Source organism: Zootoca vivipara, chromosome 15, assembly GCF_963506605.1.
Source record: "Zootoca vivipara chromosome 15, rZooViv1.1, whole genome shotgun sequence".
Lineage (NCBI taxonomy): Eukaryota > Metazoa > Chordata > Lepidosauria > Squamata > Lacertidae > Zootoca > Zootoca vivipara.
This window is the reverse complement of record NC_083290.1, coordinates 17,053,366-17,074,829: the sequence shown is the minus strand read 5'-3', so window position 1 is coordinate 17,074,829 and position 21,464 is coordinate 17,053,366. Positions and strand designations below refer to the sequence as shown.

Here is a 21,464-nt window from a genome sequence, read left to right as displayed (position 1 = left end):
GTGATGCCCTGCGCCACCGGGGGTCTACCTAGAGCCGGCCCTGACTCCCTGTTAGCTAGGGATGATGGGACTGGAGTTGTAGTCCCAAAACATCTGGAGGGCCGAGTTTGCCTATGCCTGCCTTAACAGCTCTCCCCTCTCCTGTGGTTTCCAGAAACTGGTATTCAGAAGTATTGCTGCCTCTTGACTGTGGAGGCAGAGCATAGTCATCTCGGCTAGTAGCCTGGGAGAGGAGGGTGAGAAAACACAGGGGGATGAGTCATTTCCAGAGTGTCCTTTCAGGTCCTGCTCCTGCCTTCTGCGCAGCATGTTTACAATGGGGGCCCTTGAAAGAAGCATCAGCTGGATGTAACCCAACCCCTCCGACGGGTCACAAGGCTTCATCTTCCAACTCCACAGGTCAGCATAGGATGAAAATGGGGCTGGCATGGGCAGGATCTGATATAAGCTCCTATCCTTCCCCACCTCAAACAATCTGAGCAGCCCTTGCACGGACCTCTCCCTTGCCAACACTGCCTTCAGGCTGCCCTTTTGCTCCATGTTGCTCCACCGACTAAGATTAGTGGCTTTTAATAAAAAAAGTTCTGCCAGCAAACAGCCCAAGAGCGGACGTCAGTTCACTGCAACTGAATATACATATTAGTGGGGGTGGGACGGAGACTAATTGCCTTGATTACACTTAATTGAAATGATCTCACAGCCTCTCGGGATGTGCTGGATTTTTCCTTCTGGACCTCTGGCAGAAAACGTTTCGAGCCACAGCTTCATATAATCAAAGGCGGCTATTTTTTGCCTAATGACTCCTTCGTCCAGAGCAGTGTTGTGATCTGGAGTCCAGCCATGTCACAAACATGGCAGGCAGTAAGCCCAGCCCAGCCAAAAGAGCGTCGGAGATTATTGCTTTACAAAAACATTGTGTGCACAGTTAAATAAGAACTGGCGTTCCAGCTGAATGCAGAATAACTCTGGGAGGCAAATGAATGTGGAGAAGGTGCCTCACCAACTCCCTGCTCAAAGGCTCAGGAGGCTGCAAACAAATGAATCTGGCCCTGAGTGAGAATCTCGATTACCCATGCACCTCCTTCTGCTAGTCAAACAAGCAACTTCCTCACCTGGGTGAAGCTCCTCAGTAAGAACCAGTTAAGGATATCAGAAGAGGTTGCTAGGTCTGCTCAATGACCCATCTAGTCCAGCATCCTATTCTCACAGTGGCCACCCAGATGCCCATAGAAAACCTGCAAGTTGGACATGGGTAAACCTCAGCTCTCTCACAACTGTGATTCCCACCAACTGGTATGTGGCAGAGCATAGCCATCGAGGCCAGCAGCCATTGAGTTTGTCAGTCCTATTTTAAAGCCACCAAGGTTGGTGGCCATCGCTGCCTCACGTCCACAAGTTCTAGTGTTACAAAAGAAGGAAACCTTTTGTCTCTATCCACTTTCTCAACACCATGCATAATTTTATAAACTTCTATGGTATCATGTCACCTCTTACTCAGCCTTGCTCTGAACTAAAAGATCCCAAATGCTGCAATCTTTCCTCCTCAGCAAGTTGCTCCCGTTCTGCTGACCTGTGGCAAAAGTGGGAAGTGCACAGCGCTTGACTGGCTAGTGCCAGTGATGTCACGGCCCACCGTAACTGTGTAGCAGTTTTGCATCAGGTTGTGGGTTTTCTTAAAAACAAAAACAAAAAACTAATGCACATTTAAGTGTCCAATAAACATACCTATTGCATTTGGGGAAATAAAAGTAGACCGAAGATGAGAAACTTGGCGAGAACAGATGCCTCAATCACTAGAATAGCTGGTATGTTCACCCACTGACCTTCTATGAAGGTGGAAATAAACAGAAGGACCCCCAGCCAATACACAGCCACTGATGTCTTAAAGCTACACTTGTGTGCAGCATCCAGGTGCCTCTAGGAGATGACAGTCTCACCCACCAACCACTTTCCCATTACATTGCCCATCTGAGAGTGATGAGGCTTCCCCAGTGCTGGATTTCAAAGAAGGAATTTGGATCATTAGAACCTTCTCCAGGTACCCACCAGGTTTTCCCCAAACATACCGTATTGGGGATGGGAAAATACAGTTGCAGCTGCCCCCGCCTCTCTGGGAGAGGGGGAAACAACCCTGGGAACATGCTCCCCTTGAGGTGGCTGGCTTGCCTGCACACAGGCTAAGGAAGGATGTGTACCAGTAGGAAAAGGCCCGAGATGTACTGGGCAGGAAGGTCCCTGTGTGGGTCGCCCTCCTTCCCCCTGCCAGCAGGAAAGCTTGAAGGCTTTTCCTTCTGTAGCTTGCAGAAAATGCTTCTTGGGTGCCTCTCTCCTTCCCTCTGAGAAATGGGCTTAAGAGAGGCCAATTCAAAGACAGCAGGAAGATTCCTCCCAAGGGATTTGCTGCTTGGCAAAACTACCCAAGAACTGTCGGACGAACCGTCCACCGGCCGCCCCCTCCTTTTGCGCACAGGTGTCCTCTCCCTCTCGGAGCACCCCCTCTCTTGGAGGACTCTCTTCTCCCACCCCCAACGATAAGGAATTGTTGCTTTGGCAGCTGCGCCCCAACAACTGAGGAGAGGCGAGCCGGGCCAGCAGCTCCTCCCCCCCAGGGGGCTGTCTGTAGCGGCCGGAAAGCTCCCACTCCCCGCGCGCCTTTGCTCCCTCCCTCCCTCTCGCGCGCCCACCCATCCTTCTCCAGGCCCGGAGCGGCGGCGGCGGCGGCCTGCCCCCTCCCACCTGCCGTCTATAAAAGGCCGGGTCCGGCTTGGCCGGCCAGAGAGGCGGGTGAACCTAGAGCCATGGAGGTCAGCGCGTCGCGGGGAGCGCAGTCCTCTTCGGGGTCGTCGCCGGGGGACCTGGCGGACCTGAACGCGCAGGATGCGGCGACGGTGTGCGAGGCGCTGGGTCGCTACGAGGAGACGCTGCGCGGCGCTGTGCGCGAGATCCACGTGGACATCCAGGCCTTCAAGAACGGAGTGGACCGACAGGTGGCCGAAGTGCTGCGCCTGGCCAACCCGCTGGCACACAACGTGGCCGAGCTCCAGCAAGAGAACCGGCAGCTGCGCGCGCACGTGGAGCGCCTGGCCCGGCAGGTGGAGGCCCTCAACCGGGCGGCGGGGCTGCCGGACGCCTCCAGTCCGGAGCCCGAAGCCCCTACGACGACGCCGCCCTGGCTGAGCAGCAGCAGCCGCTTCGCCAGCCACGCCCGGCTCTCCCTCGCCACCAAAAGCCAGGTGAGGTCAATGGGAGTGGGAGGGCAGGTGGGATCGCGCCTTAAAAGGAGCATCAGCAGCCCCGACGGCTTGGAGGCCCCCCTGTCCCCTTCTCCCTCGCGCGCTCTCGGACCCGACGGTCAGGGAGGCTCCGGCCACCCAGCAACCCTTGGGGGCTCTTCCTTTCTCTTGAAGAAGTACCGCTCTGGCACGGGGGGTGGGGTGGAGAAGGAGAGAGGTGGAAAGAAAGAACCCAACCCCCCTAGCGGCGGCCGTCGAGCGACCCTCGAGGGCGGGGGATTTGCTGCGGGCAGGATGTTTGCACGAGCGCCTTTGCACGTAGAGCGCGCTGGCTCGAGAAGGGGCTGGTGGCCTTCCGTCCGACGCCCCCTGTGGCCTTTTCCGCGTGGGAGGGGCGCAGGAGGGCGGCCGCCCACCACCACGTGGGAGGTGTTTTGGGGACGATGGCGCCTCCTTCCTGGGGGATTGTGCGGCCGAGCAAAGCTTGCTGTCAGTGGGGGCGCTCCTGACCCCAGAAACTCTTTTCACGAGGAAATGGTCTCTATAGCCACGAAAGCTAAACGTGTCAGTCTTTAAAGTATCACAGGATGCATTTCTTGTTTTTACAAGTACTGGATTTGGGGTGCAGACAGAAAGCACCCTGGAGCATGTGTGACGAGTAGTGCTGTCCTCTGGTCTGGCATTGAGGCACAGGACTGACCAGGCTGTTTTTCAAGAGTGGAGTCGAGGGAAGCAGCTGGTGACTTGGGGGCATGGGAATCGGCCAGAGGTTGAGGCTGGGGATGTCTTAAGGACCAGCTGCTTGCCAAGCCCCTAAATAGAAGGATGACTTGGGACTTGGTGTCCCTACCTCCTGTGGAGGAGATGGGATTTCTCAATCTGGATATGGGGTGGATTTAGTCCTGTGGGGATAACCTTTTGCCCTTTTTTGCGGGGTGGGGGAGGCTTACTAATTGCCCCATGCTGGGAAATCTGGGGATATGGATGTTAAAATGCTTCCCCCAAAGCACAGGCAAACTAGACTCCCAAGAAGCTAATAACAACAAGCAACTGTTCCTGGAGAGACAGCTTTGCCTAGCCGCATGCAACAAAAGTTAGATCAGATCAGCCACTAATCAGGCTCTGTTGGGTTGGACCAAAGGCTAGGAGCTTTCCAGGAGCCAGGAAGACCCATCTGACAAGGCCCCAGGCAGGGTCCTACCCCCATTTGTCCTTCTGCCCAGTTTGCACCTGGCTACCGGCCACTTGCGACCAAGTGAAGATGCCTGGGTGCCAGGATGCCACCTGACGTCTCCACCACCTGGAGCTGCATACCTGGGGCTCCTTGAATCGTCCCTCTTTTCACACACTAGCAACACATCCTTTAGAATACTATCCGTGATATTTTTATCTGCACAATCGGAATGAATTTCAGGAACCAAAATTTATTGTTGAGACTTTTGAGCCCTCTGCCCCCAAAAGTAGCAACTAGGATATTCCATTTTGGTGACTGCAACCCTGGTTTGAGGAGCCCTTTGGCTCCTGGCTTATATATCTGGGTTTCTAACACTGCTTCCAGCCCCACCCTCCATGGCATGACTCCTCAGAGCTGCACAGTCTCTGGACTACAGTGGGGAACCTCTGGCCTGCCAGTTCTCCTCATTTGACCCAAACCACCATAAAGACATAAGAGCAGCCTGCTAGATCAAACCAAAGGGGGCACATCTAGTCTAGCAGGGTTAGGCGGCTGGTTTGGCCCCAGCTTTTGCCACAAATCTGTCGGTGTGGGGACTTCAAGGCCATCTCCATGGGGAGGTTCGTGCCTTGCCCACCCACCCCCCGACTCCTGATCTGCCTTTCTTTGCAAAGCCTCGTCTCCGCTGCTGGGCCAAAACCTCGCAGAGACTTTCTGCTTCTGTTGTTTATCTCCCTGGCCTGAGGGAGATTTTCTTCCAGCCCCTCCTGCAGCCTTTGCTGTGTTTTTCTGAAGCCCAAGTGGAGGAGGCAGATGCAGTGATCCAGCTGTGTGCTCCTGCTTCCAGGTGGCTCCTGCTTTGAGCCGCCTGCTGCTGTCAGGACCACTTAGCCATGACGTCACCTTGGCAGCTGAGCCTTGGGGGGAGGGGGGAGAGGAGTGGAGGCAGCTGGAACCCCCCTCCAGCCCAGCAACCAGCCTCTGGCCTTTCCATCGGCATGATTAATGGCTTTTGCAGGGAGTGGGCCTGGTTTATGTTACGCTCAGCAACAGCAGAGGTTGACAGCCGGGGCTTCAGAAGGGTCTGCATTTTGTTCTCTCCAAGCTCACCTCTGGGCGCTCCCCACGTTGGCTGGGGCTGAGCTCCCAGTACCGCACCCTCGCTATGTTATGCGAGCTCATCCTGGGCTCATAGCAGTCGCTGGTGGTGCTTCAGGGCAACTGGGGCCAGCTGCTGCTTAGCAGTGGCAAATGTTTCCTGCTGCCTTGTTGAGAGGGGGCTCAGGTTACAAGAAAGGAGATTCCGACTAAACACATGGAAAAAAAACTTTCTGACAGTAAGAGCTGTTCAGCAGTGGAACAAACTCCCACAAGAGGTGCTGGACTCTCCTTCCTTGGAGGTTTTTAAGCGGAGCTTGGATGGCCATCTGCCATGGGTGCTTTAGCTGAGATTCCTGCATTGTTGGGGTTGGACTAGATGACCATTGGGTCCCTTCCAACTTTTAAGGTTCTATGGCAGCCTCACTTTGGAGTGTTAATCCAGCTGTGGGTGGAGGGCATTGCAGGGTGGCCAGTGAGGTCCAGGTCTCCACATTCCCCCTTCACCCCTCAGCCACAGACAAGCCCAGAGATCATAGCACCTAGTGGGTGCACTGGTCTGGTCAGCTGCTCTACAGGCACCCGCCCTGTGGCTGTCTCCAAGGTCCTCCTTTCACCACCTGTGGGTGACAACCAGGCATATTGCACAGGTTACCACTTTCCTCCCGGATCACTCATTCCTGGAGGTTTTTCTCTGTGTCCTGGATGTGGTGGAGGCTGTGGTTACTCAACTGATGAAAAGAAAATCTTTTCTCCGAGAGACATTCTCCGAGAGACACTCCTTCCCTTGTTTCGGGCCCCAGGCCAATATTTGAAAGGAGCTCTTTGCAAATCCCCGATTCCAGGTGGGCACATCTTCTCCAGGTGATGTACCTCATGCCAGTGGGTTGCAGTTCCTGGCTTAAGTTTGTACCAAGGGCTGCAGGTAATTTCTTGACAGGTGGTGGTGGGCAACAGTGCAGTCTGTTTTACTGAGGACCTGGATCTTGCAGATTGGCTAAGGTGAAGTTCATTTTGATATTTGGAGACATTTTTGGAACGAGTGACAAGTAAAATAATCCTGTGTTTTGTGTGTGTGTGTGTTATTCTGTACTGTTATTTCGTAGATCGCTTGATAAACATGATGATTTCTCAGAAATGTGTCAGCTTTTGTGTGCACAGCTTTTTCTCGTGGGCAACTAGAAACAAGCCCCCCACCCCAATGAAGCTGAAGGTTCAAAGATTCAGGGAAGACAAAGTCCTTCTTCACACAGCACAAACAGTGGGACTCACTGCCTCAGGAGGAAGGGATGGCCACCAATTTGGATGACTTTCAGAGTGGATGAGACAAACTCAGGGAGGAGGCAAAGGCTGTCAATGGCCCTGACCCCTGATTCTTATGTTCTGACTCCTCTGCCAGAAGGCATGTGCCCCTGAAGAGTAGGGACTGGGGGGGGTCATCAGTGGGGAGGGGGCTGCTGCTGTTGCATTCATGTCCTGCTTATGAGGACATCTGGGGCATCAGTTCATTTCCAGTGTCGGATGTGTTGTGTTGGGGTATCAATTAAAAACCATACAGCATTTAGCACAGTGTATGGTTAGAACACGCAGGAAAATTAAAGTGGTCCATTGGGGGGGGGGTTGGGAGCCCCTGTCAGCAGCACACTTGAGGTTCAGAAGCACCACCTGCTCCCCCCAAAAAACTGTGTTCTGAAAAGCTTTGAAGCTCTGCTCTTTGGGGTTCTGGCCCCGCATGTGCTCCTCTCAAAGGTCTCTTCTTCTTCTTTTTGCAGAGTTTGGACTTAGATGATCTGAGTGACTTGAAGAGCAGGAGAGCCCCTGACTCAGCTGCATTGGAGAATGGGCACCACCAGCCCTCCGGAGGTAAGGAAGCCAAGGAACTCCCTGCTGGAGAATCCTAGAATTGTAGAGGTGGAAGGGACCCAAAGGGTCATTAGTTGAACTCCTGCAATGCAGGAATCACAGCTAAATGAAAGACAGGCTGTGCTCCAGAACAGCCCCAAATTTGGCCCGCCCCACACCTGGCAAACTTGCAAGGCAGCCTTTGTGGGGTGAAGTGGGGTATGACTTATGGGGTCTCTAAACATGTTCCCTCTTTTACCCTGTATCCATCCCAGAGACGAGCTAAATCTACATTATTTTGACAGAGGTGTTTGTTTGCTTATTTATGCTTGTGTTTGAATGAAAATCAAAGCAGTTTACAAACACCCAATTACAACTTTCAACATGAACTCTTAACATTTTTTCAATTCTTTCTCTTTCAAAGTTGTGATTGCGATCCCCCTAGGGGATGAAGGAGGGATAGAAATGGCTGAAAAGTTTTCCGAGTACAAAAGCATAAGCCAGGCATAGGCAAACTCGGCCCTCCAGATGTTTTGGGACTACAACTCCCATCATCCCTAGCTAACAGGACCAGTGGTCAGGGATTATGGGAGTTGTAGTCCCAAAACATCTGGAGGGCCGAGTTTGCCTATGCCTGGCATAAGCAAATATCACTAGTCATGGATTGCATAAAGGTGCCAACGGGGTCGAGCGAGCCTTGCTCTGGGAGCCATCAGGCCAAAGTGGGACCTCCTTTCTCCCTTCTCTGACCACCTCCCTCCACCCAAACCTGAGAACAGGGGAACTTCGGCAATCAGGAAATGGGCAGCCAACTCCTTGGTGTTCACCTGCTGCAGTGAGCTGCTGCTTCTGGATTGCAGGTGCCCCCAAAGTCCTGCCTGCTTTCTCCAACAAAGAGGAGGATCTCTGCAGTGGCAAAAGCCAAACAGCATCCAGGAGGGCAGCCCGCCACCCCCAGCTAAATACACCGAGGTTCAGAAAAAGGCAACCAAAATGATCAAGGGGATCGAGCGAATCCCCTACGGGGAAAGGTTGCAGCATTCAGGACTTTTTAGTTTAGAGAAAAGGCGAGTGAGAGGCGACATGATAGGGATTTATAAAATGAGGCATGTCGTAATTGGAGGAAGTGGATGGAGAAAGGTTCAGTGAAGCTGAATGTTGGAAGGTTCAGGACAGAGAAAAGAAAATAATTCTTCATGCAGCACGTAGTTAAACTGTGCAACTCCCCATAGCAGGTCCCCATTGGGCCGATTCATGGAGGAGAAGAGGGCTATCCGTGGCTGCTAGCCACCATGGCCCGGCTCTGCCTCCGCAGTTGGAGGCAGCAATACTTCTGAATACCAGTTGCTGGAAACCTCAGGAGGGGTGAGAGTGCTCTTGAGCTCAACCTCTGCTTGTATGTTTCACAAAAGAGGCATCTGATGGCCACCGTCAGAACAGGATGCCAGGAGGCGGATCTCTAGTTTGGCAAAAGCAGCATTGTGTCCTGGAGGGGGGCCACATACACACATGTTCAGCACTGGGAAGCTCAGTTGGTTAGAGCTATTAAGTGTTGATAATGGCAAGGCTGCAAGTTCGATCCCCATCCGTATGGGACAGCTGCGTACTGCTGCATTGCAGGGGGTTGGACTAGATGATCCTCAGGTCCCTTCCAACTCTACAATTCTGTTCTTCTTCTCGCCACCGTCCTCGCTCCCGGTAGTTTGAAGCAATAGCATTTTTGTGTCAGCTGCAGGAAATGATAATAATCTCAGAAGAAGGAGAAAACAAGACGTTGTAAACTGCTTGGAGGGACCCCTCCTCCTTCAGAGGATGGTCTAGAATTTTTCCATTAACGTGAGCTGGGCTTCTTCACTGTTCACTATGAGCATGCAGAGCTCCAGTAGTGTCTTTTGCACTCAGTCTACTTTTGCATCTCTCCCCGTACCACCCCCCCCCCAGGCCTGGCCAGGCTCGCCCAGGAATCAGCTCCTCCTCCTCCTCTTCACCGGCCGAATTCCTCTCCCGAGGCCCACGAGCCGGCAGTGAGTCTGCGGAAGCCGCACCTTCCTGTGACCTCCGTCACCAGAGTGTCGGAAACCTACTCGGGAGAAACCACGCTGTTGCCCATCTCGCCAAATGTTCCTGGAGGGCAGCCGAGTGAGGCTGTGTCGAAAACATCAAGCCAAGGAGGTAAAAGAAGAGTAGGAACCCGGCCGGTGGCTGGTGGCAGCGGGAGGCATGTGACTCCCTTCAGCCTTTGAGGGCCTCACCCCCAAGGCAACCCGTGAGTGTCATGCATCCTTCCTGGTGGCCCCAGACCACAGCAGGATTCCCAGGAGGGCTTGTGCTGGGGGTTGGCCCTTTAAATATATGTTTACTCTGGAGTTATTGGTAGTTGTAGGGCAGGCATAGGCAAACTCAGCCCTCCAGATGTTTTGGGACTACAATTCCCCACCATCCCTCACCACTGGTCCTGTTAGCTAGGGATCATGGGAGTTGTACCGTATTTTTCGCTCCATAAGACGCACCTAATTTTTAGAGGAGGAAAGGGGGAAAGCCCTGTTTTTTGGGGGGGATCAGCTCAAAGTTGTGCAGCTTCTTTTGCAAATGGGAAAAACCCTGTTTTTTTAGCATCAGCTCACAGTTGTGCAATTTTTTTACAAAGGGGGAAAGCTCCACTTTTTTGAGGATCAGCTCACAGTTATGTAGCTTTTTTTCAAAGGGGGGAAGCGCCATTTTTGAGGATCAGCTCAAAGTTGTTGAGCTTATCTTGCAAAGGGGGGGGGGAATCCTGTTTTTATGGGTTCAACTCACAGTTCTGCAGCTTCTTTAGGAAAGGAAAGGGAGTCATTTCTACAGTTTCCAGTCAGATAATCTAACCAGCCAGTCACATGTCAGCTGGGGAAAGACAACAATGGAGGCTGGGCAAGGGGTCTGGGCTGGGAAGGGAGCTAGCGTCTCTTATCTCCTTCCCTGATTTCTTGCAATCAGCTGCTGAGACGCACAGACATTTCCTCTTACTTTTTAGGAGGAGAAAAATGTGTCTTATGGAGCAAAAAATAAGGTAGTCCCAAAACATCTGGAGGGCCGAGTTTGCCTATGCCTGTTGTAGGGGGTCCCCCTGCAGCTGTTCAAACACATTTGCCAGCGCGGGGGGGAGGCCTACCCTCCTGTTCCATCAGCCTGGGTCTGATCCTGGGTCTTCACATACCCTGGTGGCTTTGCGATAAAGACACACCTGCATTCTTTAGCATGAAAACCAAACCTGCAGGCTTCTAACTTCTGCTTCTTTGCAGTGAGCGCAGTAAGCGCAGTAAAGAATTGGAGCATAAGTTCCACGAGGACCGGAAGCGCCGCCGTCACCTCAGGTCAGCCAGCTTCCCTCGCCCCGCCCTGCTGTTTACAACAAGGGGTTTCCATAATTACAGTATGGAGGTGAATTCAGGGGCCACCCCAAGGCTGGAGGTGCTGGCAGGCCCAATTGCCTGCCTGGCAACGCCATAATCCTAACCCTGCTCAGGGCTCACTGAGATAAAGTGACTTGAGCAAATGCAGGACAAGGTTAAGCCATGGAACTGGCTCCCACTCACAGCAGGCAGTGTTGGCCACCAACTTGGATGGCGTTAAAGGGCTAGGCAAATTCATAGTGGAGAGGGCTATGGATGGCAACTAGCCACAATGGCAGCTCGGGTCCTGTTTGTGGGTTTCCCACAATAGGCACCTGGTCAGCCACTGTGAGAACGGGATGCTGGACTAGATGGGCCATTGGCCTGATCCAATGGACTCTTCTTATGCTCTTATGGGCCACTGCTACATGGATCTGCATGACACTCAAAACACCAGGCCTTGCTTTAGCTAGGCTAATTGATGGACCTTTGCATCCGCAAAGGCTGGAGGAGATGGACTTGGGTAGCAAAGAGGAGTCTCTGTTTATGAGCCTGGTTAACCAGCAGCAATAAATACTTTAAAGGGATCTGGGCACATGTGTCTATAAGGAATTTTGGGGAGTGGAAAAGCCAATTGTTCCCTGGGCAGGAGTTCTGTAAATGGGGGGTGGGGTTAGGAACAACACAACACCAAAATGCCTTCACCCTCATTCATTTCATTTTATCCGCAGAGAAATTCTCTTCTGTGACAAAGTCAGTGTCAGCTGTAACCTACGGAGCCCACCAGGCTAGTGAAAGGTGAGGCTTTGGGGCTGGGGGGCTTAGAGGCATCGTTCAGGGACCCCCCCCACCTTCAAAAGGATTGATCATCTGTAGCTCTCTTTTAACGGGACATTTGCCTTTTTCTCTTGTTCTGACAGCATTGTTGCGGACAACCAGCGGGATGGAGCCCCGAAATCCCACTCCCCACCCCCCACGGTCCACAGGCAGGTGGAGAAACGGAGAGAGCTGGTGAGGTCTCAGACGCTGCCCCGGACCTCTGGGACGCAGGCCAGGAAGGCCCTCTTTGAGAAGTTTGAGCAGGACAGCGGGAAGTATGTGGCGCCTCCCGTGGTCCCGATTTGTAGCTGTGAGGGGTGCATATCTATATGCACATGTATAAAATGGGGGTACAGCTGACTTGACAGCAGTACATGCATAAAAGATCCAGGGGCTTTAGTAGACCAGAAACCGAATGTGAGTACACAGTGTGATGCAGCAGCAAGAAAGGCTAATGCAATTCTAGGCTGCATCAACCAAAGTCTAGTGTCCAGATCAAGGGAAGTAATAGTATTATTACTGCCTTAGTCATAACACACCTGGAATACTGTGTCCAGTTCTGGGCATGACAGTTTAAGGAGGACATTGACAAGCCGGAAGGTGTGCAGAGGAGGGTGACCGAGATGGTCAAATTTCCTGCGAGCAAAGGCGGGACCAAAACTCTCGTGGCAGCCACAGTCCAGCTCATGGAGGAGACTGCTGTTGACAGCTACTAGCCCCAATGGCTGTGCCGTGCCTCCACACTGGGAATAGCTAAGTTGGTAGAGCATGAGACTCTTAAATCTCAGGGTGGTGGGTTTGAGCCCCATGTTGGGCAAAAGACGCCTGCATTGCAGGGGGTTGGACTAGATGACCCTTGTGGTCCCTTCAAACTCTACAATTCTCTGCTCTTCCCTGCAGGGGCAAAGGGGAGGGGCGGGCCAAGCTGAAGCGGTCGCAGAGCTTTGGGGTCGCCAGTGCGAGCAGCATCAAGCAGATCCTTCTCGACTGGTGCCGATCCAAAACCATCGGCTACAAGGTATTTGTTTATTCCGTTGCCTGCATCTCCCACCTCCTCCTTTGCGGAGCTCTGGGTGGTGTATGGGAGTCTCCCTCTTCCTCATTTAATCCTCACAACCCTGCGGGGTAGGCTAGGCTGAGAGGCAAGGCTTGATCCCCAAGGTTTTACCCAGCCAACTTGATGGCCAAGTAGGGATCCCCCATCTCACTGTTTCCCTCCTTCACTCTTGTAGAGCCCCATGGCCTGTTCTGAAAGGGATGGGGGCTTCGTAACCCTGATAGCACAGAGCGTTCCTTCCTTCTAACCTCTGCCCCCCTCCCCGCCCCGGCTGCAGCACATCGACCTGCAGAACTTCTCCTCCAGTTGGAGCGATGGGATGGCATTCTGTGCCCTGGTCCACTCCTTCTTCCCGGAGGAATTTGACTACCAGGCACGAGACCCCTCCAAGCGCAAGGAGAACTTTGAAGTGGCCTTCAGCACGGCGGAGTAAGTTGGCTGCAGCCTCCCCTGCTGCCTGGGCTAGAGGCTCACCCTTAGGGGGCACAGAGATTGGTTGTACAGGCTCTCCTGTTAAGACTGTGGCATTTATAGCCCGCGCCTGACATTTGGGGAGGGCTTGCAGGGCAGGGGGCGGGGAGAGAAAATGTTCTGTGAGATGGGAGGGCCTGGGGCAAGCCCAGCTGAGCCTCCTTTGCAGGGAGGTCTGAGGAAAGACCACATTTGAAAAACGGTACAGTTCAGGAATTGGGAAAGGTCCAGAATAAGGCATCCCAAGTGATCAAGGGGGTGCAACGACTCAGGTGGTGCAATGGGTCAGTGTGTCGGGCTGCTAACCAGGGATAGTTGTGGGCACCGTTCCTGCATTGTAGGGGGTTGGACTAGATGGCCCTTCGGGTCTCTTCCAACTTACAATTCTGGGACTCCCTTATAAGGAACAGTTGCAGCGTTTGGGACTTTTTGCTTGGAGAAAAGGCACGCAAGAAGTTTAGGAAATGCTGCAGAACTTGTGAACATGCAATGAAGTTGCACATAGGAAGATTCAGTACAGAGAAAAAGCATTTCATGGAGCGTGGAGTTCAACTGTGGAACTCCCTGCCACAGGAGGAAGTGATCATCTTGGATGGCTTTAAAAGAGGGGATTGAGGTGTATATAAAACCAATAAAAATACCTTTAAAAAAATAAATAAAAGAGGGGATTGGGCAAGGTCACGGAGGAGGAGAGGGCTATTAGTGAGAACAAGATGCTGGACTTGTGAGAACAAGATGCTGGACTAGATGGGGCCCCTTTGGCCTGATCATCAGGCTCTTCCAATGTCCTTCTCTCTCTCTCTCCTTCCTCTGACTCGGCTGCCTCTTGCAGGAAAATGGCTGGCTGCGACCGCCTGATCGAAGTGGACGACATGATGCTGATGGGCCGCAAGCCAGACCCCATGTGCGTCTTCACCTACGTCCAGTCCCTCTACAACCACCTCCGGCGCTTTGAATGAAGCCAGTCCAGGCCATGAAGGGAGCAGCCCCAGCCGCCTGCCAAGAGGGTTGTGGCGCTGCGCTCGCCAGAAGAGCAAACACTTGCTCCTTCCCCTGTGCCCACCTCTTCTTCCTGCGTTGCCATGGAGGGAGGCCCCAGGTGGGCAGAGGCTGCCACCGCCCCAAGCCCAGTGCCAATGGGTTGTGGCGGCAGGGCTGGCTGGTCGAGGCAGAGGTTTCTTGATCTCTCCAGCCAGCTGAGGCTGGAGGAGGTGCTTAGGCTGCCCTTTCCTCCATTTGGCACAGGCCTCCAGGGGTGTCTGCCTGTGCCTGGAAACTGCCTTCATCATGTGTGCCAACAGAGCTCAGTGCCATCCTCTCACCCACCCCTGAGCCCTGTTTTCTTGAGTTGAGGTTAGTAGCAGAGGCTGGATACCAGGTGCTAGATGCGGCCAGGGGTAAGTTCTTGAAGGAACCCCCCCCAGCCTGTGAGTGTGTGTGTGTGTGTGTGTTCGGCATTGGGCAGCCCAGTCCCTTTTTTACTTCTACTGTGAAGGCAACTTTGCTTCTGCTGCCCAACTCCAAGGTGCAACAGTCCATGTGGCCAAGCTGAGAGCTGAACCAGTTGCCCCACTTGCCACAGGAGCCACAAGCCAGATTGCCAAGACCAGCCTGGCTCCTCTTTGTCCCACTTTCATTTCCCACCTTCAAGGCAGGCCACACTGTTTGTATGTGTGTGTGTGTCTCTCTGTGTGTGTTCACTCTTGTCTCCCTGCTTTGGACATAGTTGAAGCCAGCCTGAAGATCCCAGGGGGTTAGAGGGCAGAAGGCTCTGCATAGTTCCCCAAATATGGAAACTGAGCAGGACCTCTTGTCCCAAACAGCCCCCCTCCCAGCTTGAAAATGAGCCCTAAAATTCTGCACCCTGTGGAGGAGGGCTCCTTAGTTCTGCTAGGCCGATGAAGGTGCACCCACTACCCCCACCTTGACCCACCCCAAAAAAGGTGCTCCCCGGCTTGCTCAGGCCAGCAAGAGCTGCTCCGAGCCTTTTGGGCTAAGGCTTCCTTGCTGATATTTATACATACATATATATATATAATGCCTGGCTCTGTACAGATGGCCATTTCTAATCCTCTCTCTCTATATAAAAAGGCAGCTCTTGTTTGGTCTTCGTCCTTTTATTCCGAAAAGCAACATTTATGAACTTGTAAACATCAAGTCAGCCTTAAATAACAGCGGCAACTAAGTTAGAAAAAGAGACAGACTTAAAAAGGCACAAACATCAGAAACACGCAACGGCTTTCCTCGAAATGGGTGCAATGGCTCCTTCCTAGAGTGGCGAGGAATCGCCCTCAGCAGGAACAAATCCAACTTCTCTGCACGTGCGAATGGCTGCAGGCAGGCTCTGTCCTCTCTAAAGGAGGGGGGTGGGGCTGCTGTGCCTGGCTTGAGCTTGCAATGCAAAGCCTCTCTCCTGTAATGCACCTGTTCCCGAAACACACTGACAACAGCTGACTTGGAGTGGACGGCACCTCTCCCCACCCCTGGAATTGGTAGCAGGAAGAGTATGCGCTCCTGACCATAAATAGGCATATGAAAGCCATGTGGCGCTTGAGCTGGAAGCATTTTGGAGTACCGTTCAGTGTTCCCAGAGAATGTGGGGTGGGCAAGGTTAATAAGAGCAAGGTGACCCTTTTGCTGGGGGGCTATCCTGGAAGAGGGGAACCTCTGATCTTACAAGGCTTCCCCCTCTCCTGCGTGGGAGGGAAGGGAGAGGAAAGGGGAGCTGTGGGTGGGACGGGGATTCGCCCGCCAGCCCCTCCTGCACCCGAAGAGCCTCACATGGTTTTCCAGACCTTGTTGAGAAGTTTCACCACCTCCTCGTAAATGACAAAAACGATGGCCACATCCAGACAGACCCGGCCGAGGCGGGGGACTGTCCCTTTGTAGAACCTGTGAAAGGGAAAGATCCCAAAGTCAGAAAAGTGTTTTCAACAGGTTGCCACCCACCACCCCCCGGTTAACCCAACATCAGACAGCAGCTAGTGGGTGGAGACTCGGAGGTGCTGGACCAAGGAGACCTGGGTTCAAAACCCAGCCCAGCTATTTAGGCTCTCTGGGTGAGCAGGGAGAGTCAGTCACCATCTCTTGGCTTGGCCTACCTCGCAGGGTTGCTTTGTGGATAAAATGGGCAGTGGTAAAAGGAAAGAGAACCACACACACACTTACTTTGGACGCACTGGATGAAAGCCACAAATAAGGTTTTTAAACAAATCCGTCACGGATTCTTGAGCTGCGATTCCCGCATTGCAGGGGGTTCAACTAGAGGACCCTCGGCGGTCCCTTCCAACTCTACAGTTCTATACTAATTAAATGAGTGGGCTGCCTGCAGACTCAGCAGCTCCAGGTAGGGACATCATGCAAGGGAAGGCAGAGAACTCTTGGAGGCAGGGGGAATGCCTCTTGTGCTACATCACATATGTCAACAACTCAGAACTGGCAGTGTGTCTTATGGCAAATGTGAGAAGAGGGAAGCGGAGAAAATGCCAGACAGTATCCTGCCTCCCAGGCTGTATTTTTTATTTATAAAAATACTTCTATACCACTGAATCAAAAAAATCAAAGTGGTATATAGAAACAAAACCATAAAAACAGTTTTAAACAGTCACCAACTAGCCATTGTGGAAGGGTGTGTGTTCTAATTGCTTGCACAGGCCTGGCAGAATAGAAAAGCTTTCAGCAGGCATTTAAATGTTGGCACGAAAGGTGCTTACTGAATCTCCAGTTTCAGAGAGTTCCACAGGACTGGGCTGATGCAATACCAAGGGCTCAGTTTCTTTGACCAGTGATGCTACTGCAGGTGATCTCAGTGATGGAGCTGGGATAGAAGGGCTCAGGCAGTCAAGGCTGCAGCCACAAGAACTGCAGAAGATAAACTGGAGAACTAAAGTCCAGTGTGGGAGATGGGAGAAGAGGCCTGGATTCAAATCACTGCTCAGCCTCAAGGCTAATTAAGCAGCCTTGGTAAAGTCAGTATATCTAGGCCTGACCTACCTCGTAAGATTGTTGTTAAGGCTAAAACACCACTGAGTCGCCAAAGAGGAGAGAGAGTGAGATAAAGGCCTAACGCAGACAAAAGAGCCCCAGTGCAAGTCAGCTAAGATGAAGGCGGCCAGTTTAGCCTCACTCACGCCAAAGGGCCCTCGTTTTTCAGGATCTGGTAGGCACAATCCATGGTGTTTCGGTACTTGTATGCTTCCAGCCCCTTGAGAAAGAGAAGAGGGAGGTTTGGAGTTAAGAGCAGCTGAAATCCAGCCCCTTCCCAGAGGTGGCTGGGGGTGCCCTCACCTGCATCCTGGTCTTTATGACATCCAGGGGGGTGTTGCCAAAGACGCTCGCTGCTCCCGCAGTGGCCCCAAACGCAGCCGTGACAAACGGGTTCATCTCCCTGTGGGGGTCGTCCCCTGCCAGGCCCAGCAGAAGGGCAGAGAAAGAGGCATTCAGGCTGATGCAGGAAAGGACTACCACCAGCAGCAGCACAGGGATAAAGAAAGCTCATCCTCGGCTTAGCTGAGCGCCTTCTTACCTAGATACCAGTTGCGGAAGGAGGTCATGACGAAGAAGCGGATGGCCTGGTTGGAGCCTTGCTTGAGGATGGTGGCCGTGAGGCCCTGGTAGGTCCCACGCAGGCCTGCAGGGTAGAGAATGGGGAGCTCTGGTTAGGGGGCGGCTGCTGCCTGGTTTCCTTCAAGTCCACCTGGCCTCGGGCCAAGAGAGAGTTTAGAGGTTTCTGTGTGGCAGACACCCCTGTGTCAAAGCTTCCTCCATTTTCAGGAAAATGCCATAGCCCGGTGCTTTCGCATTGAATTGCAGGGGGTTGGACTGGATGACCCTTGGGGGTCCCTTCCAACTCTATGATTCTATGGTAGAGCATCTGCTTCGCATGCAGAAAAAACCCAGCATGGTGTAGTGGTTAGTTGCCCTTTTCTGAACACTTTCCAGCTTGCCAGTAGCCTCCTTAAACTGGGGTGCCCAGAACCAGACAGGAGTCCAGGTGGGGTCTTTGTGGCAGAATTCACCACTAAGGAGCTGTAACTAGGGCTTTATTTGTTATTCTGCTGCAGAGACAAACGCAGCTGCCTACATTTCCGCTCCAGCTTACCTTGTTCCCGCACAATTTCCCGAACTCCATGGAAAAAGCCTCTGTACCTGGGTGTCAGGGACCCCTGATCGTGAATGAACTTCACCTGCAAATGGCAACGAAGAATAACAGATTCAGCACCAAACTTATCCCTTGCCTAATCCAAAGGCGAAAATGGAATAGGAGAAAAGGAGGGCCTGCCACACCGAGAATGTGCTCTAAATGGCGCATCAAGCTCGGCCTGGGTGGTGGAGTGCTTAGCACAGGGTACCTCGCTGCAATCAGGGAGACCTGGGTTCAGAAAATTATATCCACTGAGCCACAAAACTTCCTGCGTGACCTCAGGTCAACAGCCAGACCTACCTCACAGGTAGGTAATGTTACGAGAAGAGGGTGTGGCGTCATGCACACATGACAGGACCCCCCCCCCCAACGAAGGGCACAACTCCATGTCTATGGGTGGGGGCACATTCATTCCCGCTGGCCTCTGCCATGAGATACATCCAATACTTGGAGCTCCACCTACCTTGATGGTCTCCATGGGACAGACTACCACCACGGCCTCCGCCACGCCAGCCCCGAGGCCACACAACAAACTCTTCTTGCTGTCCAGCTTCCCTTGAGGGTCCTTGGCAGAATTGCTGAGGACCTCAAAGATCCCGAACCTGCAGAAAACCAGGGGGCTCAAACTGTGTCTTGGGATCGTAGAATTGTAGAGTTGGAAGGGATCCCCCGGGAGGCAAGTAGCCCAACCCAATGCAGGGATCACAACTACAGAATCCCTGACAGATGGACACCCAACCTTTGCTTTAAAACTTTCCATGAAGGAGAGTCTGCTACCATCTGCAGGGGTCCGTCTGTCTTAAGAAGACAGGAGTTCATCTTAGATCTGTCCATCCTAAGATGGACAGCTGGTGGGGGGAAGGGGGGTGATGAAGTGCAGAGGTTTTCAACCTTTTTCAGTCCACGACTCCCTCGACCAACTACATTCTTTCTGTGGGGCTCAGGAGCCCCGTTATGTCACCCCTTGCCTGCAGAGCTGGCAGCCTCTCAACCTTTTTTGGACACCCTCCCTTGTGGAGTGTTCCCTCAGTCTCCTCTCTTCTCCCCTCTTCTTGGGAGTTCTCTGGGCAGCTGCTGCTGCTGCCGCCACCCCTGGTCCCTGAACTGCTCCCCCCTCCGCCGCAAAGAGAGGTGCCTCCCAGAGGCATCCTTTGCCTGAAGAGTTTATAGATAGATACATACTTTATTGTACATTGTACATAGTATAACAAAATTGAATGCCATCCCATAAAAACAAAACAAAAACACAATTACAGCCACACACATACACACCCGTCACAACTCCCCAAGATCATATTATTTAGTTACAGCATTTAAGATGGTTATAGCTCTTGGATAGAAACTGTTTTTTAATCTATTGAGTTCTTGATTTGATTGTTCTGTATCTCTTGCCCAAAGGCAGCGGTGCAAAAAGACTATATCCAGGATGTGATGAATCCTTATAGGCAGGACTGCTGCAATAAACAGCTGTGCAAGCCTTCCGGAGGCAGAGATGGGAGAGGGCAACAGAGGAGGGAGGGGAAAGGAAGAGGGGCAGAGCCCAGTGTTGCCCGTGGCACCCCTGACCATCATCCAAGGCACTCCAGGGTGCCACAGCATACTGGTTGAAAACCACTGCTCTAGTGAGTGCATTTGGACTGCTCTCTGTTTGGGTGCTGTTTGGCCCCTGTGTGCAAGTCTGAGAAAAGCCAACAGGGTGATGTCGTCAAGAAAGAGCAGCAGGTGCCTACCTGACAGCAGATTTCGGGATGGAGCCGTACAGCAGGGAGCTGAGGCCCCTGTACAGCCCCCTGAAGCCATGGTCCTGGACAGTCAGTCTCACACAGTGCCCTGCAAGGGAGGCACCAAAGACTGTGAGCACAGGAGATGCAGAATGCGGACTGGCTCACTTGCGAGTGCTGCCTGGAGCTCCTGGCTTGAGTACAGTTCTGGAAAGGGGATCCGAAGTCATTGCAAGGCAGAGGGTCTGTGATCACTCAGCTGCAAGGGGGATATGTGCTCCTTTCAGAGGAACGCTTCCCAGGCCTCTGCTTCATTTGCTAGTCTGCAAAGAGGGGGTGTGGCCCAACTAGATCACAAGGAGGGGGTCAGGTGGAGATATATTTGTTGGGGGAAGAAAAAGGGCTGAATCTAACAACAAGTGCCTGAGAAGATATTAGGTCCACCCACCAACCTGCCTTGGGTAGGGAGACTGGGTCTAAACAAAACCAGAACAAGGAAGGGAGTCCCAGTAGGGGGTCAGGGCAGCCAGTCATAGAATTGTAGACTTTGAAGGGATCCCCAAGGGTCATCTAGTCTACCCCCCCAGGCAAAGGCATTGGGACTCTGGCCAGCCTGCTCCAAGGGGTGGAAAGGGTGGCTGACCAATGCTCCTGTAGCGCGGTGGGTTGGCCCTCTCATCCAGCTGCAGCTGCGTCTTGACATACTCCGTGGGGAAGGTGATGCAGATCTCGATGCCCCCCGCAATGCCGCCTGAGCAAGAGAGAGAAAAGGGGGCGAGGCATCAGTGAGCTGGGCCCTGATCTGCGTGGAGAAAATATGGATGCTCCGTGCCCGAAGAGTCAGCCTGCTGTGTCCTGCTCTGCAGGGCAGGTGGTGCTTCAAAAGAGTCAGTTCTGGGCAGCAGAGGAAGCCGCGTTGCAGCAAAGGAGGGCGATGATGACGGTTCGCCTAGCTCAGCATTGCCGGCACTGACTGGCAGCGCCTCTCTAGGGTGCCCGTCGGGAGGTTCTCTCCCATTCCCACCCCTGGAGATGCTGCGTCGGGGGCTTTCTGCAGATAGAAGCAGGTGCTGTGCCCACTGAGCAACACGGTCCTTTGAAGGGCTCTCTCTCCACCCACCCTTCAGCCTCCAGGCCAGAGAGGGGCTCCCGGGGGCCAAAGGCGAGGAGGAGACACGGAGAAGGGATACCAACCCGCCCGCGCCGGTGGGACAGGGAGGTCGCGCCGTCAACCAAAGGGACGTTCTTCTCCTCTCCCCTCATTCCGCACCGCAGTGTGTTCTGCGCCCGCCCATCCGGGGGATGGAAAATGGGTGGGGGGGAGGGGCCGCCGCGGCCGTTTCTGTCTCACCTGCCAGGATCGCCTTGCCCGGGTGGGTCAATTTGGGCCGGCCGGGGGCGGCGGCGGCGACCGGAGGGGCTCGAGCCCCGCCAGGCTCCGAGGTCTCGGCCATTCCGACACGCCCAGGCGACTGTGAGGCTGAGGCGGCTCCTCGGCTCGATTACAATATTCATAAGCCCATCATGAATATTAATAG

The 21,464-nt window shown here is 53.3% G+C and overlaps 2 protein-coding genes across 3 annotated transcripts; one reads left to right on the top strand and one right to left on the bottom strand.

The window, feature by feature from the left end:
* Positions 1-2,795: 2,795 nt before the first annotated feature.
* Positions 2,796-15,163, top strand: SMTNL2 (smoothelin like 2). Of its 2 annotated transcripts, none has more exons than XM_035139913.2 (9): positions 2,796-3,233; positions 7,278-7,368; positions 9,289-9,519; positions 10,635-10,697; positions 11,447-11,513; positions 11,636-11,809; positions 12,435-12,552; positions 12,869-13,020; positions 13,895-15,163. In XM_035139913.2, the coding sequence occupies exons 1-9, from the start codon at positions 2,799-2,801 to the stop codon at positions 14,019-14,021; spliced, it is 1,458 nt and encodes a 485-aa protein (XP_034995804.1). In that variant the 5' UTR covers positions 2,796-2,798; the 3' UTR covers positions 14,022-15,163. The 2 variants fall into 2 exon arrangements, with proteins under 2 accessions (XP_034995804.1, XP_034995803.1); XM_035139912.2 differs by having other exon boundaries at positions 10,626-10,697.
* Positions 15,164-15,172: 9 nt separating this feature from the next.
* Positions 15,173-21,423, bottom strand: LOC118097271 (tricarboxylate transport protein, mitochondrial). Its single transcript, XM_035140003.2, has 9 exons — positions 21,278-21,423; positions 20,570-20,677; positions 19,936-20,035; positions 18,669-18,807; positions 18,164-18,248; positions 17,588-17,692; positions 17,350-17,465; positions 17,193-17,266; positions 15,173-15,954 (listed from the first exon to the last, which is right to left on the bottom strand). The coding sequence occupies exons 1-9, from the start codon at positions 21,378-21,380 to the stop codon at positions 15,840-15,842; spliced, it is 945 nt and encodes a 314-aa protein (XP_034995894.1). The 5' UTR covers positions 21,381-21,423; the 3' UTR covers positions 15,173-15,839.
* Between the last annotated feature and the right edge of the window lie 41 nt (positions 21,424-21,464).

Bases quoted from the DNA above. Each gene is read 5' to 3' on its own strand.
- SMTNL2 (XM_035139912.2), top strand. From the start codon at position 2,799: ATGGAGGTCAGCGCGTCGCGGGGAGCGCAGTCCTCTTCGGGGTCGTCG. The intron at 11,810-12,434 runs GTATGTGGCGCC...TCTTCCCTGCAG, and splicing joins TTTGAGCAGGACAGCGGGAA to GGGCAAAGGGGAGGGGCGGG. The intron at 13,021-13,894 runs GTAAGTTGGCTG...TGCCTCTTGCAG, and splicing joins GTGGCCTTCAGCACGGCGGA to GAAAATGGCTGGCTGCGACC.
- LOC118097271 (XM_035140003.2), bottom strand. From the start codon at position 21,380: ATGGCCGAGACCTCGGAGCCTGGCGGGGCTCGAGCCCCTCCGGTCGCC. The intron at 18,808-19,935 runs GTAGGCACCTGC...GGTTTTCTGCAG, and splicing joins ATCCCGAAATCTGCTGTCAG to GTTCGGGATCTTTGAGGTCC. The intron at 18,249-18,668 runs GTAGGTGGAGCT...TGCCATTTGCAG, and splicing joins GTCCCATGGAGACCATCAAG to GTGAAGTTCATTCACGATCA.